Below are 15,136 nucleotides of genomic sequence, written 5' to 3' on the forward strand. Positions count from 1 at the left end.
GTGTTGGGCTCTGTTCAGTGCTTTCATCCCAAGACAAAGACATTAATGCCTGTTAAGTTCATGAGAATATGCCCCCCTGTCCAATTCCCCAGTGAGATGGCTGACTGGGCATTCTCACATTGAACAACATTAATCCTTTAATTGCACATTTTTGCCTAACAACAGTCCGTTCCTCCAGAGTCCAGACCCACTCATTTTATTTTACCTTTATTTAACTAGGCAAGTCAGTTAAGAACAAATTCTTATTTACAATGACGACCTACTGGGGAACGGTGGGTTAACTGCCTTGTTCAGGGGCAGAACGACAGATTTTTACCTTGTCAGTTCAGGGATTCGATCTAGACACCTTTCGGTTACTGGCCCAACGCTCTAACCACTAGGCTACCTGTCTCTAACCACTAGGCTACCTGTCTCTAACCACTAGGCTACCTGTCTCTAACCACTAGGCTACCTGTCTCTAGCCACTAGGCTACCTGTCTCTAACCACTAGGCTACCTGTCTCTAACCACTAGGCTACCTGTCTCTAACCACTAGGCTACCTGTCTCTAACCACTAGGCTCTGTGCCGCCCTGCACTATCATTAGGAAAACTATCAGGACTGTGTGTTGGATGTATCGTCCATGTCTTTTTATATAATTCATTGGTTCACAGTGTCTGTCTGTTCCAGGAAGTGTGCTCTGCTCTCCGAGGTGAATTTATACCCAGCCAATCATTCATCAGCAGAATGAACCCAGTGTTGCCTCTGCTCTTCCCTCCCATCCACGTTGTGCCTGGCTGTGTCTCTGGGTCCCACGGGGCTCTGCGGTCCGCAGAGGGCAGATGTAAACACAGTGGCAGGGACGGATGGGTAGGAGAGTTATCTGAGGACACATGCTCTCCCTGTCTCTTCACAACTTTCTCCTGTCTCTACCTCTCTCTCCCTGTCTCTTCACAACTTTCTCCTGTCTCTCTACCTCTCTCTCCCTGTCTCTTCACAACTTTCTCCTGTCTCTACCTCTCTCTCCCTGTCTCTTCACAACTTTCTCCTGTCTCTCTACCTCTCTCTCCCTGTCTCTTCACAACTTTCTCCTGTCTCTCTACCTCTCTCTCCCTGTCTCTTCACAACTTTCTCCTGTCTCTACCTCTCTCTCCCTGTCTCTTCACAACTTTCTCCTGTCTCTCTACCTCTCTCTCCCTGTCTCTTCACAACTTTCTCCTGTCTCTACCTCTCTCTCCCTGTCTCTTCACAACTTTCTCCTGTCTCTCTACCTCTCTCTCCTGTCTCTTCACAACTTTCTCCTGTCTCTCTACCTCTCTCTCCCTGTCTCTTCACAACTTTCTCCTGTCTCTCTACCTCTCTCTCCCTGTCTCTTCACAACTTTCTCCTGTCTCTCTACCTCTCTCTCCCTGTCTCTTCACAACTTTCTCCTGTCTCTCTACCTCTCTCTCCCTGTCTCTTCACAACTTTCTCCTGTCTCTCTACCTCTCTCTCCCTGTCTCTTCACAACTTTCTCCTGTCTCTCTACCTCTCTCTCCCTGTCTCTTCACAACTTTCTCCTGTCTCTCTACCTCTCTCTACCTGTCTCTTCACAACTTTCTCCTGTCTCTCTACCTCTCTCTACCTCTCTCTAACTCTCTACCTCTCTCTACCTCTCTCTAACTCTCTCTCTCTCTCTCCTCTTTTTCATCATTTTTTCTCTTGCTCCTCTTCTCTCCATCTTTCCCTCTCCCTCCTTGTGGAGCTGTTATTTGCTTTGCTAAATTAGATTAATTGCAGCTGGATAGTCGCTCACTGTCCCGTTAGATAAAGAGCCGTTTCAGGAAATTTGCCTTCAGGTTCCTGAGGCCAGATGCAAATGCACTGGTGATGGTAATAAAAGTGTGTGTGTGAGACTGCATTGTGCTCAGTCTCTGTCATGGGTCGGTCCTGCACTCGGGGTGTCACGTGTACCACAGAGCTCAATCCACCTGCCTGTTCCCCAATGGGGCACTGAAGCCATTAATCAATGCAGCAACAGGACTGTGTGTGTTCTGATCTGAAGTGATGTTAGTGCAGTATAGTTCCACATGGATGCTGCTGGTCTCTCCCAGGCACTGTGGACCAGGTGATGGGTTTGTTCTGGGGACTCAATGACGATGTCCTTTTAGATGTGAAAGTAGTGTGACGGGATACTAGAGGCACATCATCAGTGCTGCTGACACTCGGCTGTGGGATTGCCTATTGAGCCCAAAGTGCACTGTAAGCACTAAACCTCTGAGTCAGCTAGACTGGCTCTTTCCTCTCACACTGACCTTGGGCTATCAAACCATTTCAACTATATTCTACTAGACCGTTATCAGAACATATCGGCCTATGCTATGTCATACCACACCATATTATATCTAACTCTGAACATAGGACAGGATATGTTTCCTTTACTATCCAGGCCTGATAGTTGTTGATAGATGGACTGGCAGGCAGGGTTGTTTATGCTGCTGACCAGTGAGAGGACAGACCGGCTGTTCTGTACGCTGTGTGTCACTGTGTGACAGGTTTCACATGCCTGCCTGCCTTTCTGCTCGCTTGTATCACAGCACAAGAATGTTCTCCGACAGCGGTCAGGGAGGGAACCGCTCCAGACTCTACTCTGGTCAACCGTAGAACCACACCGACACTGAGGCTGAGGAACTAAAACTAATAGCTGCAAACATGAACCTGGTCACTACCCGACCACACAGACTAGACTGACAGACAGAGCTTGTCAGTGTCTCATGGAGTACAAAGTCATCTCAGCCATGGTGAGAAAGTTGTCATTGTAATGTTCTCTCTCTTGCATAAGCAAAACTCTAATTTTAATTGATTTAAAGGAGTAGGGAGGGAGAAGAGGGACTGCATGAATCAGACAAAGAGAACTGTCAAAGACCATTGGCCATGGAGTGTAATATGAAACAGACCTGTGTGATGAATGATCTCAGAGGGAAGATGATGAGATTTTCTCATGGATTTAACTCTTATGATATCTTTGGATGATAAGTTGTTTAGGGTGCGATACTGGCACACACACACACCATACCTGGGCAGAAAATAGTTGTATTTTTTTGTTTATTTGAACAAAAACGTTTACTACTCGAGTTAGTTGAATATAGTTTATATAGAGTTTCAACTGATATTCAAATACAGGTCTCAGAAAAACATATAATACTTGAAATATTGTGATTATCTCTCAGAAAACCAAATAATATTCGAAGCTATTTGAATATAATCAAGTTATTTGATAACAAAAAAATATTTATTTGATGGCTGCCAAATATTTGATGAAGAAACAAACAGAGTAGACTACTTTTGCAGCTTTAAAGTGATTATCACATAATGAGTAAGACATAAGGTAATTCAGTAACACTCGACATCAAGTTCTTTGCAAATTGCTTTAATTGCATAATAATGGAGTTATTACATAAGTGGAATAAGGAACAGTCACTATTCCTCTTCTGTACAGTAGTTACAAACTATCAACTCATTCCTATGCAATTACCAAAGTGTTATGTAATAACATGAAAATAAAAAGTAAAAAAATATGTCTACTAAAGATGCACTAACCATAAATCGCTCCGCCATTTCCTGGTTGCTAAAATTCTAATAGTTCACCTAATTTCAGGTTATGTGACAAAACCAGCAAGTGTAGTGTAGAGCCCTCCAACTCAACTCTGGACCTCGAAGCCAGTTCCACTGCATTTCTTCATTGTTCCTCTCTAATCAGGGATTGATTTAGAACTGGGACACCAGGTGTGTGCAATTAATTATCAGGTAGAACAGAAAACCAGCAGGCTCCGGACCTCGTAGGGCAAGAGTTGAGTACCCCTGGTGTAGAGAATCATTGTACCATCTAAACCGCCGTGAAATATCTTGTCCATAACCAAAAATATTGTGTTTTCAGCTGTTTGAAGCTGGTGTACAAAACTGAAAGTAAAAGATGCAAAAATGAAACTTAAGAATGGGAAGCATAGAAATGGTGCCCATAGAACAGATGTACAGCTTCTTAGACTTACTTTCAATGAGAATGACAGATCTATAACACACACTTCAATGTGAATTTGAATGTGAGTTACATACTGCAGCTTTAAGGAAGCTAAATACCTCAAAACTGCCTTCTTGAATCAACTACAGCCAAGGTAGGTGGAACATGATGGACTAAAGTAAACTATTCCTTTAGATGGACAAAAAGGTAAAGAAGTTGTTTTTGCTAAGCATCCAACTTGCTGTTTGCAAATGGCTTTGAAATACTCTGCAGTATTTTCAGGTGTCATAAAATTAATTGCAGCTTTCAACCTTTTCAGTGGCTTGTAGATGAGCATCACAACTTATTTATACCTATCTGTACAAAATATCATTGGTTAATTGGTTTGACTTGATTATCTACTTGATTACTTGGGGCAATGGACATTTACAAGATGTTCAAATATAAATGTATTGTGTAGATCAAATATGACTGTCAGATTGGAATAGTACAGGAGGTTATGTGTCTGTTCTATTCATTCTATCTTCAACATGCAGTTACAGCCCTGATACAGCCCTGTCATTAGTTGAAGGCAGCCAATCCAATAGTTTCAGAAAAGTAATCACTTCCTGAGATCTGTATTCAAAAATATTTTTTTTAAGTAGTTGTTTTCTCAGATCTGTAATAAAATAGTTTTTAAAAAGTCATCACTTTCTGAGATCTTTATTAAAATAGTTTTAAAAAGTAGTACTTTTTTGTAAAGTAGTTGTAGTCCCCTCCAAAGTAACTTTGTTCCCCCGGGAAAAATTATTACTTTCCACAAAGCATAGTTAAAACTATAGTTGTTCCAGGTCTGACACACACACACGGTGAAAAACAAGATCTGCCTATGTGCCCTTGAGCAAGGCATTTAACCCTAATTGCTCCAGGGGCGCTGTACAATAGTGACCGTGGCTGTGACCCCACTCCCTGCGGGTGTCTAAGGGGGAGTTGGGATATGAAGACACACATTTCCATTACACACTTTGTAACAGGACAAATATAAGCCCTCCCCAAAAAATGTATTATTATTACTACACACACACACACCTGTCTGTCACATAAATGAAAGAGCTGTCCTACTTCTGTCCCACTGTGTCTGTTAGCAGGGGAACTCTGTTGCTGGGACAATGAGCCATGGCGGGAATGATAACCCCCCAAAAATCTCCCAGCCCTCTGGGAGGTCAACTTCTAATTAGCTAGCAATTATTTATCTATTCTGGAAATACAAAGGCATAATAAGAGTTGTTCATAAAGCCACCATATTAAATGTACCCCTGGTTTCATTAACTGATAAGAAAATCCACTGGGATTACTTTCATACTCATTTCTAAAGCACAAATGTGTCGATAATCGTTTGTCTCAGTTGAGAGTCAAATGAGAATTAGGCCTAACCTTTTTAGATTAGGCTATTTTGTTTCTGTGAAATAAGTCTGGGTGTTATTACTGAGTTGGTGTGGGACTTAAGCTCCTTTCACAGATAAATGATTTATTTGGCAGTTAAACAGACTGAACAGCAGTAGCTTTATGTTGGCCTATTGTTTGTTTGGGGTTCCTCTTCTGAAAATCCCCTGTCACTCATCGTTACATTAATTGAATGGAAGACTGCTTGGGACCTGGTGGGTCTAATTTGACTATTTGCAAATATGTTTCAATGATCGCCTATGCCTTATTTGAATATACTGTAGGCTACTGTAAGTTTTAGATGCTGTATGTTTTAGATCAGGGTTCCCCAACTGGTGGCCCATGGGAAAAATTTGGCCCGTGGGTGATTTTATTTGTCTCCAGAAGTTTTCTAATTGTTGGACATAAAAGACTGTAAAAACACCAGCAAATCAGCTCCAAGTGATTATAATTTAGGAAATCTGTTCCAAAGTATTCCCACGCATAATATAGAGATATACTACGTGGCAAAAGTAGCCTGCTCGTCAAACATCTAATTCCAAAATCATTGGCATTAATATGGAGTTGGTACCCCCTTTTGCTGCTATAAAAGCCTCCACTCTTCTGGGAAGGCTTTCCACTAGATGTTGGAACATTGCTGTGGGGACCTGCTTCCATTCAGCCACAAGAGCATTAGTGAGGTTGGGCAATTAGTCCTGGCTTGCAGTCGGCGTTCCAATTCGTCCCAAAGGTGTTTGGGTTGAGGTCAGGGCTCTGTGCAGGCAAGTTAGGTTCTTCCACACCGATCTCGACAAACCATTTTTGTATGGACCTCGCTTTGTACACGGGGGCATTGTCATGCTGAAACAGGAAAGGGCCTTCCCCAAACTGTTGCCACAGTGTTGGAAGCAGAATCGTCTAGAATGTCATTGTATGTTGTTGCGTTACAATTTCCCTTCACTGGAACTAAGGGGCTTAGCCCGAACCATGAAAAACAGCCCCAGACCATTATTCCTCCTCCACCAAACTTTACAGTTGGCACTATGCATTCGGGCAGGTAGCGTTCTCCTGGCATCCGCTAAACCCAGATTCGTCCGTCGGACTGCCTGATGGTGAAGTGTGATTCATCACTGCAGAGAACGCGTTTCCACTGCTCCAGAGTCCAATGGCGACAAGCTTTACACCACTCCAGCCAATACTTGGCATTGCGTATGGTGATGTTAGGCTTGTTTGCGGCTGCTCGGGGCATGGAAACCCATTTCATGAAGGTCCCACAAACAGTTATTGTGCTGACGTTGCTTCCAGAGGCAGTTTAAAACATTGAAAGTCACTGAGCTCTTCAGTAAGGACATTTTACTGCAAATGTTTGTCTAAGGAGATTGCACGGTTGTGTGCTCGATTTTATACACCTGTCAGCAACGGGTGTGGCTGAAATAGCCAAATCCACTAATTTGAAGGGGTGTCCACATGCATGTAGTGTATGTAATCATATACAAATGTAAGCAAGTTTTGAAATGATTATCTTTCAATTAAATATTATCTCTTTGGGCTTCTTGCAGTCAATTTGCAGCCTACAAATGATTTGTAATTATTGCATTCACAAAGGCAATGCTACACCTGGTCAGAGACATGTACATTTTAGCGTAGTTAAGGGAACTATATACCTGCTTTGTGTTCAGGACAGAGCGTGGAAGCTCACCTTTCTCTGGCTTGGGTTACACAAAGACTGGTGCAGATGGGAGATGGAGACAAAGAATACGGCATAACTGCCCTTCAATAGAGAAGGAAAGGTTTTGGAGAATCACATGTGAATTAAAGTCTCTGTATTACCTAGTGTACTGTTGTTAAATAATCAAATGGGTTTGAACCCAAATCCTCTGATCCCTACTGAGGCCTCCATCCCACCACCACTTTCCTGTCTGTAGACAGATGTCTCAAAGCAATGACTGTGTTTGGTGTCTGTGACTTTGGGTGGTTGTGGCGTTGGCCTGCTCTTAGCCTCTATCCCGGACCCTTGGCATTCCAGGCATTCCCCTGCTACTTGGAAAAAGTGTGTGTCCCTCTAGCAGGGTATTTATAGTGTTGAGGAGCAGCTGCTTGCCTGTCTGGACAGCCTCCACAACAGATCCACTGTTGACATCAAAGTAGGTGCTTCAAGGTATGGGCTATTTTTAATTCTGCCTCAGTTAGCCTAACACACCTGTTACGTGATAACTTTGTTAGTGTTGTATGTAGGGATGGAATCCCGTCTTTGAAACAAGCACAGCTCCTGATTTTCTTTCCATGTGTGGCAATGGCTTCCTTATGCCAGTCTTGTAGAAAATAAAGACATCTGCACAAGGCTGGTAAGGTGCAGGACAAAAGGAGGAAAGCCTTTGGGTCTATGCAAATTCAGATGTATTCTATTGTAGCACAATACATCTAAAATGTGCATGGACTCTGTGGGAAGACTTCTTCAGCTTGGAAGAAAATAGCATTTTTGAAAAGCACTCAGCTTATCATGTCTGCCTTCCTCTGAAAGCTGGAGGAAGAATACATCGATTTTTGTTTCCTTAAACCAGTGTCATGATTGCTTGTGGTTCCCCTCCAACGAGAGAAACAAGAATACGTCCACAGTACTAAAGGTCATGGAAGAATACAAGATGACTTGTGTTTGTGTCATCACCTCCCAGGCATGCTTCTGGTGGACAGATAGACATTTCTGTTTTCTCCAACCATATGTCAAGCTTGGTTCTGGTTGCTTAACAACAAGAGAAGCGTCCACATCCACAATATTAGGACCATGATGAAAGAAAACCGTATTAGTTTTGTTTGTGTTCATCTTTCACCTCCTTTTTACCTTAACAATTCATGTTACTATGCACCAAGGTCCTCAAGGAATAAGTAACAGAGAGAAGTGTTGATAGAATTGTATATGAACAGAAATGTATAATAATCACATCTCTCATATGGAAGAATCTATAAAGCTCACCCCATAGAGATACAGTACAATATTATTCTGTGGCTCACCCAAGGACTTTGTGTTTTTGCAGGGGGACAAGAATGCAGGTTTTGACTTGCTGTACCACAACATGAAGCATGGCCAGATTGCGACCAAGGAGCTGGCAGAGTTTGTCCGCGAGAGGTGAGGTGTTATTTGGGCTGGAACGTGTGGGAGGGGTAGTGATGGGATATAGGGGGAGGAGTGAGATGTTTCTCAATCCGTTTTTTATTTCAACTCATCAATCCATTTGAAAAAGTTAGTTTTCTAAATGTTCATTAAGGTTTTGAAGATTGCCTTTAAAAAGACTGATTCCAATACAGGATACAGGGCCTTGCCGTTTTCTTTCATTGTGACGTCTTTGATGGAGCCGCTCCTCTCCCCTGCCACCCTGCCCTCTAGACCAGCACACAGGAGTGTTAAAAGACACACACACTCTCACACAAGACAAGACACAGCCCACAAGACAAGACACAGCCCACAAGACAAGGAGCTGCCTGTCTTACCACACACACATTTGCAGTAGCTGTGTTTTGCATGTTATCTGGGCACTCAGCTCAGGTAAAATGCTCAGTCTGAGTAATCCACCTCCTGGGTTGTTTTCCCTGCAAACCTCTGTATTTATTCAATCTCTTAATGAGTCAATTAGCTGGAAGTTGAAGACACATTACAGGGCTTTTCTTACAGGGTGATATAACAACCTGCACTGTCAGACCAATGTCATAATCTTGACTTTTATTCATAAGATCCGAACCACTGCACATTCCCCACAGGCGGGAGGAAATGTGGAGGCAACAAAGTGGCAGTCAGGAAATGAAATGAGACGTTGTAGAAAAGCTGTTTCCCTCAGGACAGACGGAGTAACCCATTGAGCTGATGGATTTCCCACACTCAGCTCTTCTCTCTGGGCTTCTAAAGCAATCTCTCGCAATCTGGATGGGGAAGTTCGATCTATCTAAAAGGACATTCTAGGAGTGGTTGATTAGAAATGTCAGATATTCACATTTTCTGTAGGCCTAGCTACCCATCTTCAGGGTCTACTACTTCTCCATATCATTTAAAAAGGATTTCTCTGTTGCCGGAGGCTTGTGAAACTGCAGCGATTTGTTTGTTTATTTCTTTGCTCTCTCCTCGTTGAGATGGGAGGGGGTTGGCCCCCCCCCCAGAATATACTGATCAACTTTTTTTTCTTTTTCGCCGGATGACAGATGGTTATTAAAATGTTATGTTCCTCCTGCGAAATCAGACCATTTATTATTCAGATGGGCAACATCTGCACAGTACGGAAGCTAAATATTTATTTCCCTTTGCCTGGCTGTTTATACCCTATGTTTGCTCTTTATTATTCTCTGTACATAATAATATGATCTATTATGCTATTAAGAAATCAAATCAAAGTTTATTTGTCACGTGCGCCGAATACAACAGGTGTAGACCTTACAGTGAAATGCTTACTGACAGGCTCTAACCAATAGTGCAAAAAAAGGTGTTAGGTGAACAATAGGTTGGTAAAGAAATAAAAACAACAGTGAAAAATAACAGTAGCGAGGCTATAAAAGTAGCGAGGCTATAAAAGTAGCGAGGCTACATACAGACACCGGTTAGTCAGGCTGATTGAGGTAGTATGTACATGTAGATATGGTTAAAGTGACTATGCATATATGATGAACAGAGAGTAGCAGTAGAGAGGCTACATACAGACTGATTGAGGTAGTATGTAGATATGGTTAAAGTGACTATGCATATATGATGAACAGAGAGTAGCAGTAGCTAAAAGAGGGGTTGGCGGGTGGTGGGTGGGACACAATGCAGATAGCCCGTTTAGCCACTGTGCGGGAGCACTGGTTGGTCGGCCCAATTGAGGTAGTATGTACATTAATGTATAGTTAGTGACTATGCATATATGATAGGGAATTACTCTTATCTGTCTGTGGGTTCTCAGGGCTGCCATCGAGGAAACCTACTCCAAGTCCATGAGCAAAATGGCCAAGATGGCAAGCAATGGAAGCCCACTAGGGTGAGTATATTAGATAACTATTGTCATCAACATCTCAGTTTAGAGAGCAGTATTCTTATCATAATGAAATCAACTGTTTTATATTGGCAGGGTGCCTAGAGGATGTACAGTAGTTTGTCTGCATGATTAGAGTCCATGATTACTGGGTCATAGGTCAGGGATGTGATCTACTCCATCATCCCAGAAATCTCTGCCTTCTTCACTTCCTGTGTGTGTTGTTTTGGGATGCTTTGGTTTGTTTAACTCTAGAAATGCACCATGAAGATGGACTTTAATATCATATTACCATTCAAACAAAATATATAAAGTCACCTCTGTAAATGTATACTGACTATACAAAACATTAGGAACACCTGCTCTTTTCATGACAAACTGACCAGGTGAATCCAGGTGAAAGCTATGATCCCTTGTTGATGTCACTTGTTAAATCCACTTCAATTCAGTGTAGATGAAGGGGATGAGACAGGTTAAAGAAGGAATTTTAAGCTTTGAGACATGGATTGTGTGTGTGTGCCATTCAGAGGGTGAATGGGCAAGACAGAAGATTTAAGTGCCTTTGAACAGGGTATGGTAGTAGGTGCCAGGCGCTCTGGTCTGAGTGTTTTGATAACTGCAAGCTGCTGGGTTGTTCACGCTCAACAGTTTCCTGTGTGTATCAAGAGTGGTCCACCACTCAAAGGACATCCAGCCTTCTGGACACAACAGTGGGAAGCATTAGAAGCAGCATGGGCCAGCATATCTGTGAAACGCTTTCGACACTTTGTAGAGTCAATGCCCCGGCTAATTGACGCTGTTCTAAGGGCAAAAGGGGGTGGAACTCAATATTAGGAAGGTGTTCCTAATGTTTTGTAAACTCAGTTTATGTTATTATTAGATTTAAAAAACTAAGTTGTCGTTAGGACTTTATACCGTAGGTGACATACTGCTGTGTGGCCCTCAGGACGTTTGCCCCTATGTGGGACGTGTTCCGGGTGTCATCAGACAAGCTGGCTCTCTGCCACCTTGAGCTGATGCGCAAGATGAACGACCTCATCCGGGACATCAACAAATATGGTGACGAGCAGGTCAAAGTTCACCGCAAGGTAACATGAGGAAGCCCCTCTTCTCACCATATGTTTCCATGATGATACCACCTCTGTCCTCCCATGAATCACTCACTATATTCTAATCTATAACAGCCAATCTACAATCGTTTAAGAATATGTGCATGGTGTGTTTCTCACAGACCAAGGAGGAACAGGTGGGGACCCTGGAGGCTGTTCAGGCGGTTCAGGTCCAGAATGGTCATCTCCAGAAGTCCAGGGAGGGATACCACTCCAAGTGTATTGAGCTGGACAGACTGAGGAAAGAGGGAGCCCCCCAGAAAGAACTGGAGAAGGTCTGTCCACTAGGCGTCATTCTGTATAACTACAGTAGAGTTGTCTTAACTGTTACATGACCACAGGGTGCCTACTGTTTATAAATGAATGGTTGCTGGAAGTTTACTGACTACTAATGGTAGGGAGTCAAACAAGGTTACTATTATAATAGATCATTTGTTCTCACCAGGATAAATAAAGGTTCCAGTAATGACTGGATGAAGTCTATAATCATCCTCTCTCCTCTCACTAGGCGGAGCTGAAGTCTAAGAAAGCCGGCGAGTTGTTTGCTGTGTGTATAGAGAAGTATAACCGCGTGGGAGGAGACTTCGAGCAGAAGATGAGTGAATCAGCTCAGGTCAGTCAGTCCACTGGTCCTGGGGCAGGTTAGACAGACTCCCTGGAGGAACCAGACCAGGAACCAGACCAGGACCAGTCAGTCCACTGGTCCTGGGGCAGGTTAGACGGACTCCCTGGAGGAACCAGACCAGGAACCAGACCAGGACCAGTCAGTCCACTGGTCCTGGGGCAGGTTAGACGGACTCCCTGGAGGAACCAGACCAGGAACCAGACCAGGACCAGTCAGTCCACTGGTCCTGGGGCAGGTTAGACAGACTCCCTGGAGGAACCAGACCAGGAACCAGACCAGGACCAGTCAGTCCACTGGTCCTGGGGCAGGTTAGACGGACTCCCTGGAGGAACCAGACATGTTATATCACTGTGGCCCAATCCTGGGGTTCCCTCAAGTTAACATAAACCCCTTTTATTCACAATGAACACATCTCCATGGCTACCTGCAGTTTCCAAGGAAACCCTTAACAAACCCGATGAGCGTTGCTATATTTGGGTATGAAATGATGACTGGAATCCTGGTGACCAATTACCTGTTAATAGCTACAATGGGAGATCTGTCCCTAATTATGTGTGGGGTAGAGAGAGCTCAGTGTGGCTTCAGCCCAGAACATGATGGGGGAAATGACCTGTTCTTTCAAGCCATTACTCTAGCCCACATGCTGTGTTGTGATTAGCACCTGGTTATTATCTGGGATGGGAACTATTATGGTTTGCGCCTGGTTCTGTTCTTTTAAAGTTACCATGGCTGATAAGTGCCTTTTGGATTTTGTGTCTTGGGGTTCTTTGGGTTTCAGTTCTTACTACTTAATGGCATTTTGTGGTGGTTTGTGGGTATTTTGAGTAGCGTTTTGGTGTGCTTTGGGGTAGTTTGCTGTAATTAGGACCCATCTTTGTGTCTGAACACTGTTGTGTTCCCATCCTGTGTACAGAAGTTCCAGGACATTGAGGAGGCCCACCTGAGGCAGATGAAACAGCTTATCAAGGGATACTCTCACTCCATAGAGGACACCCACGTCCAGGTGGGACAGGTAGGTCACCCAGACACTGACCCAGGAGGCCACAGTCTGGCTGGAGGGATTTAACTGCCCTCTCTGAGGGGTTGTCCTGCTATAGTCAAACTTCACATCCACAACACACACACTCCAAAGCCCTCTCTCTCAGGCATGCTTTTTCTCTCTTGAGCTGCTCTTGTCTGACTGTAAGAAGCCCCTCTCTCCACTGTTCAGGTCCATGAGGAGTTCAAACAGAACGTGGAGAACATCGGCATAGATAACCTCATCCAGAGGTTTGCAGAGCAGAAGGGCACAGGGAAGGACAGACCAGGTACACCACACAAACACCATAAACGGATGGTTTGATTCCAGCGTGTGTACGCGTGAGCGTGTGTCCCATTTGTCCTCACTGTGGTATATCCCTGTGTGGCAGCCCTGGTGGGGTTTGAGGAGTACATGACAGCTTCAGTACCTGAGGGGAGTAAGAAGAGTCGAGGAAAAGCCTTCAGGATTCCTGGACTGGGCAAGAGGGACAAAGAGCCAGACTCAACGTGAGCACACACACACACACACACACACATACACACACACACACACACACACACACACACACACACACACACACACACACACACACACACACACACACACACACACACACACACACACACACACACACACACACGGATGATAAATCCCAATTCCCCTCACTTTCTTTTGTCAGCTTCATCTGGGATATTATCTTGTCACTTACATTCACCTATGTGTTGCTTTTTGCAGGGATTCGGCTGTGACGGAGACACCAGTGAGTGTATGCTAATTCACACTTGTACACAGTGGCACGAAAACCATCAAGTGAATGTCAGTTCTTCCATTATCAGTTGTACATCTGTGGTGGTTTAAACAGCACATCACGTTGCCCCCTGCCAACTTCCTGACAGACGGATGGACGTGTGTGTGTGTGTCACCGTGTGCATTTGTGCGTGTGTATGAGCAAGGGGGAGTAATCATGTGTGTGACAATGACGTGTCTGGCAGTGTTGGGTTACCTTGCCTATTTTTATCCTTCTGAGAAGGGGCTTTTGAGGTTGGGTCGAGATCAGTGGGCTGCCAGGACTGTTTTAACAGACAAGTGTCACATGGGGGGGGGGGGGGGTCGCACCACCTCTTACCCAGGTCGTAGTCTTCACACACTGCCCCTGAAGTGAAATAACACTTCTGATGATAACATCAGTGGTCCGGGTTGAGGTTTGTTATTAAGCATATCAAACACTAGGATAAAGTCTTTATGTTTGTGTCTGACATGGCTGGGTATTCTCCGTTCTGCACACAGAACTCTCCCCTGGACGTGGATGAGGAGGGGTTTGTCATCCGAGCCGACGTCAATCAGAATGATATCCTTTCCAGGCAGTGACACTCACTATCAGATGAGAGGCTCTCTCTCTGCTATATTGTTGTAATATTTGCCTTTGACAGACCTCTTTATCTTCATATTGAAAACAAGGCTTCCTGCCACTGTGTAAGAGAGTGTTATATCTTCATAAAGCACTCTAGACGTCTCCTATTAGATGAATAGAACATTAGCTAGTTCTCGCTGGTGGGTAGGAGCGTTGGGCCAGTAACCGAAAGGTTGCTGGATCGACTCCCCGAGCTGTTGTTCTGCCCCTTAACTGCCCCAGTTAACCCACTGCCCCCCCACCTCTCTGATTCAGAGGGGATGGGTTAAATGCGGAAGACACATTTCCTTTTAATGCATTCAGTTACTAGGTATCCCCGTTTCCCTAAGGGACATTTAAATGCTCTCTCTGTCCTTATTCCAACTCCAGTCCATTATGAGGCAGGGCCAATGGGGGCCATGATAGCAGGCTACCTCCCTCTGTTGTTGTCATTCTGTCACTCTCCTCAGCTCAGTTGTTACACTCGTTAGGTATTTTATGTAATGGCAAATATACTGACACGAGATCTGTCTCTCTCTCAGGCACTCACTCACAGCACATGCCTGCGAGCAAACCGACACTAACACACGTGCGTGCAGATCAGCATGTAATAACAGGAAGGAGA

At 44.1% G+C, this 15,136-nt stretch overlaps 1 protein-coding gene across 3 annotated transcripts in view; it reads left to right on the forward strand.

The window, feature by feature from the left end:
* Nucleotides 1–15,136, forward strand: part of LOC115158323 (F-BAR domain only protein 1) — a 42,365-nt gene that overhangs the window by 19,003 nt on the left and 8,226 nt on the right. For 2 of the 3 annotated variants that reach the window (XM_029707123.1, XM_029707125.1), the window contains exons 3-12: nucleotides 8,408–8,499; nucleotides 10,298–10,372; nucleotides 11,313–11,454; nucleotides 11,598–11,750; nucleotides 11,984–12,088; nucleotides 13,014–13,112; nucleotides 13,311–13,407; nucleotides 13,510–13,627; nucleotides 13,857–13,881; nucleotides 14,409–14,469. In XM_029707123.1, the coding sequence (XP_029562983.1) occupies nucleotides 8,408–8,499; nucleotides 10,298–10,372; nucleotides 11,313–11,454; nucleotides 11,598–11,750; nucleotides 11,984–12,088; nucleotides 13,014–13,112; nucleotides 13,311–13,407; nucleotides 13,510–13,627; nucleotides 13,857–13,881; nucleotides 14,409–14,469 (967 nt within the window). Of the gene's footprint in view, nucleotides 1–2,547; nucleotides 2,758–8,407; nucleotides 8,500–10,297; nucleotides 10,373–11,312; nucleotides 11,455–11,597; nucleotides 11,751–11,983; nucleotides 12,089–13,013; nucleotides 13,113–13,310; nucleotides 13,408–13,509; nucleotides 13,628–13,856; nucleotides 13,882–14,408; nucleotides 14,470–15,136 lie in introns of those variants that run through there. The other variant, XM_029707124.1, reaches the window with a different exon arrangement.

Source organism: Salmo trutta, chromosome 22, assembly GCF_901001165.1.
Source record: "Salmo trutta chromosome 22, fSalTru1.1, whole genome shotgun sequence".
NCBI lineage: Eukaryota > Metazoa > Chordata > Actinopteri > Salmoniformes > Salmonidae > Salmo > Salmo trutta.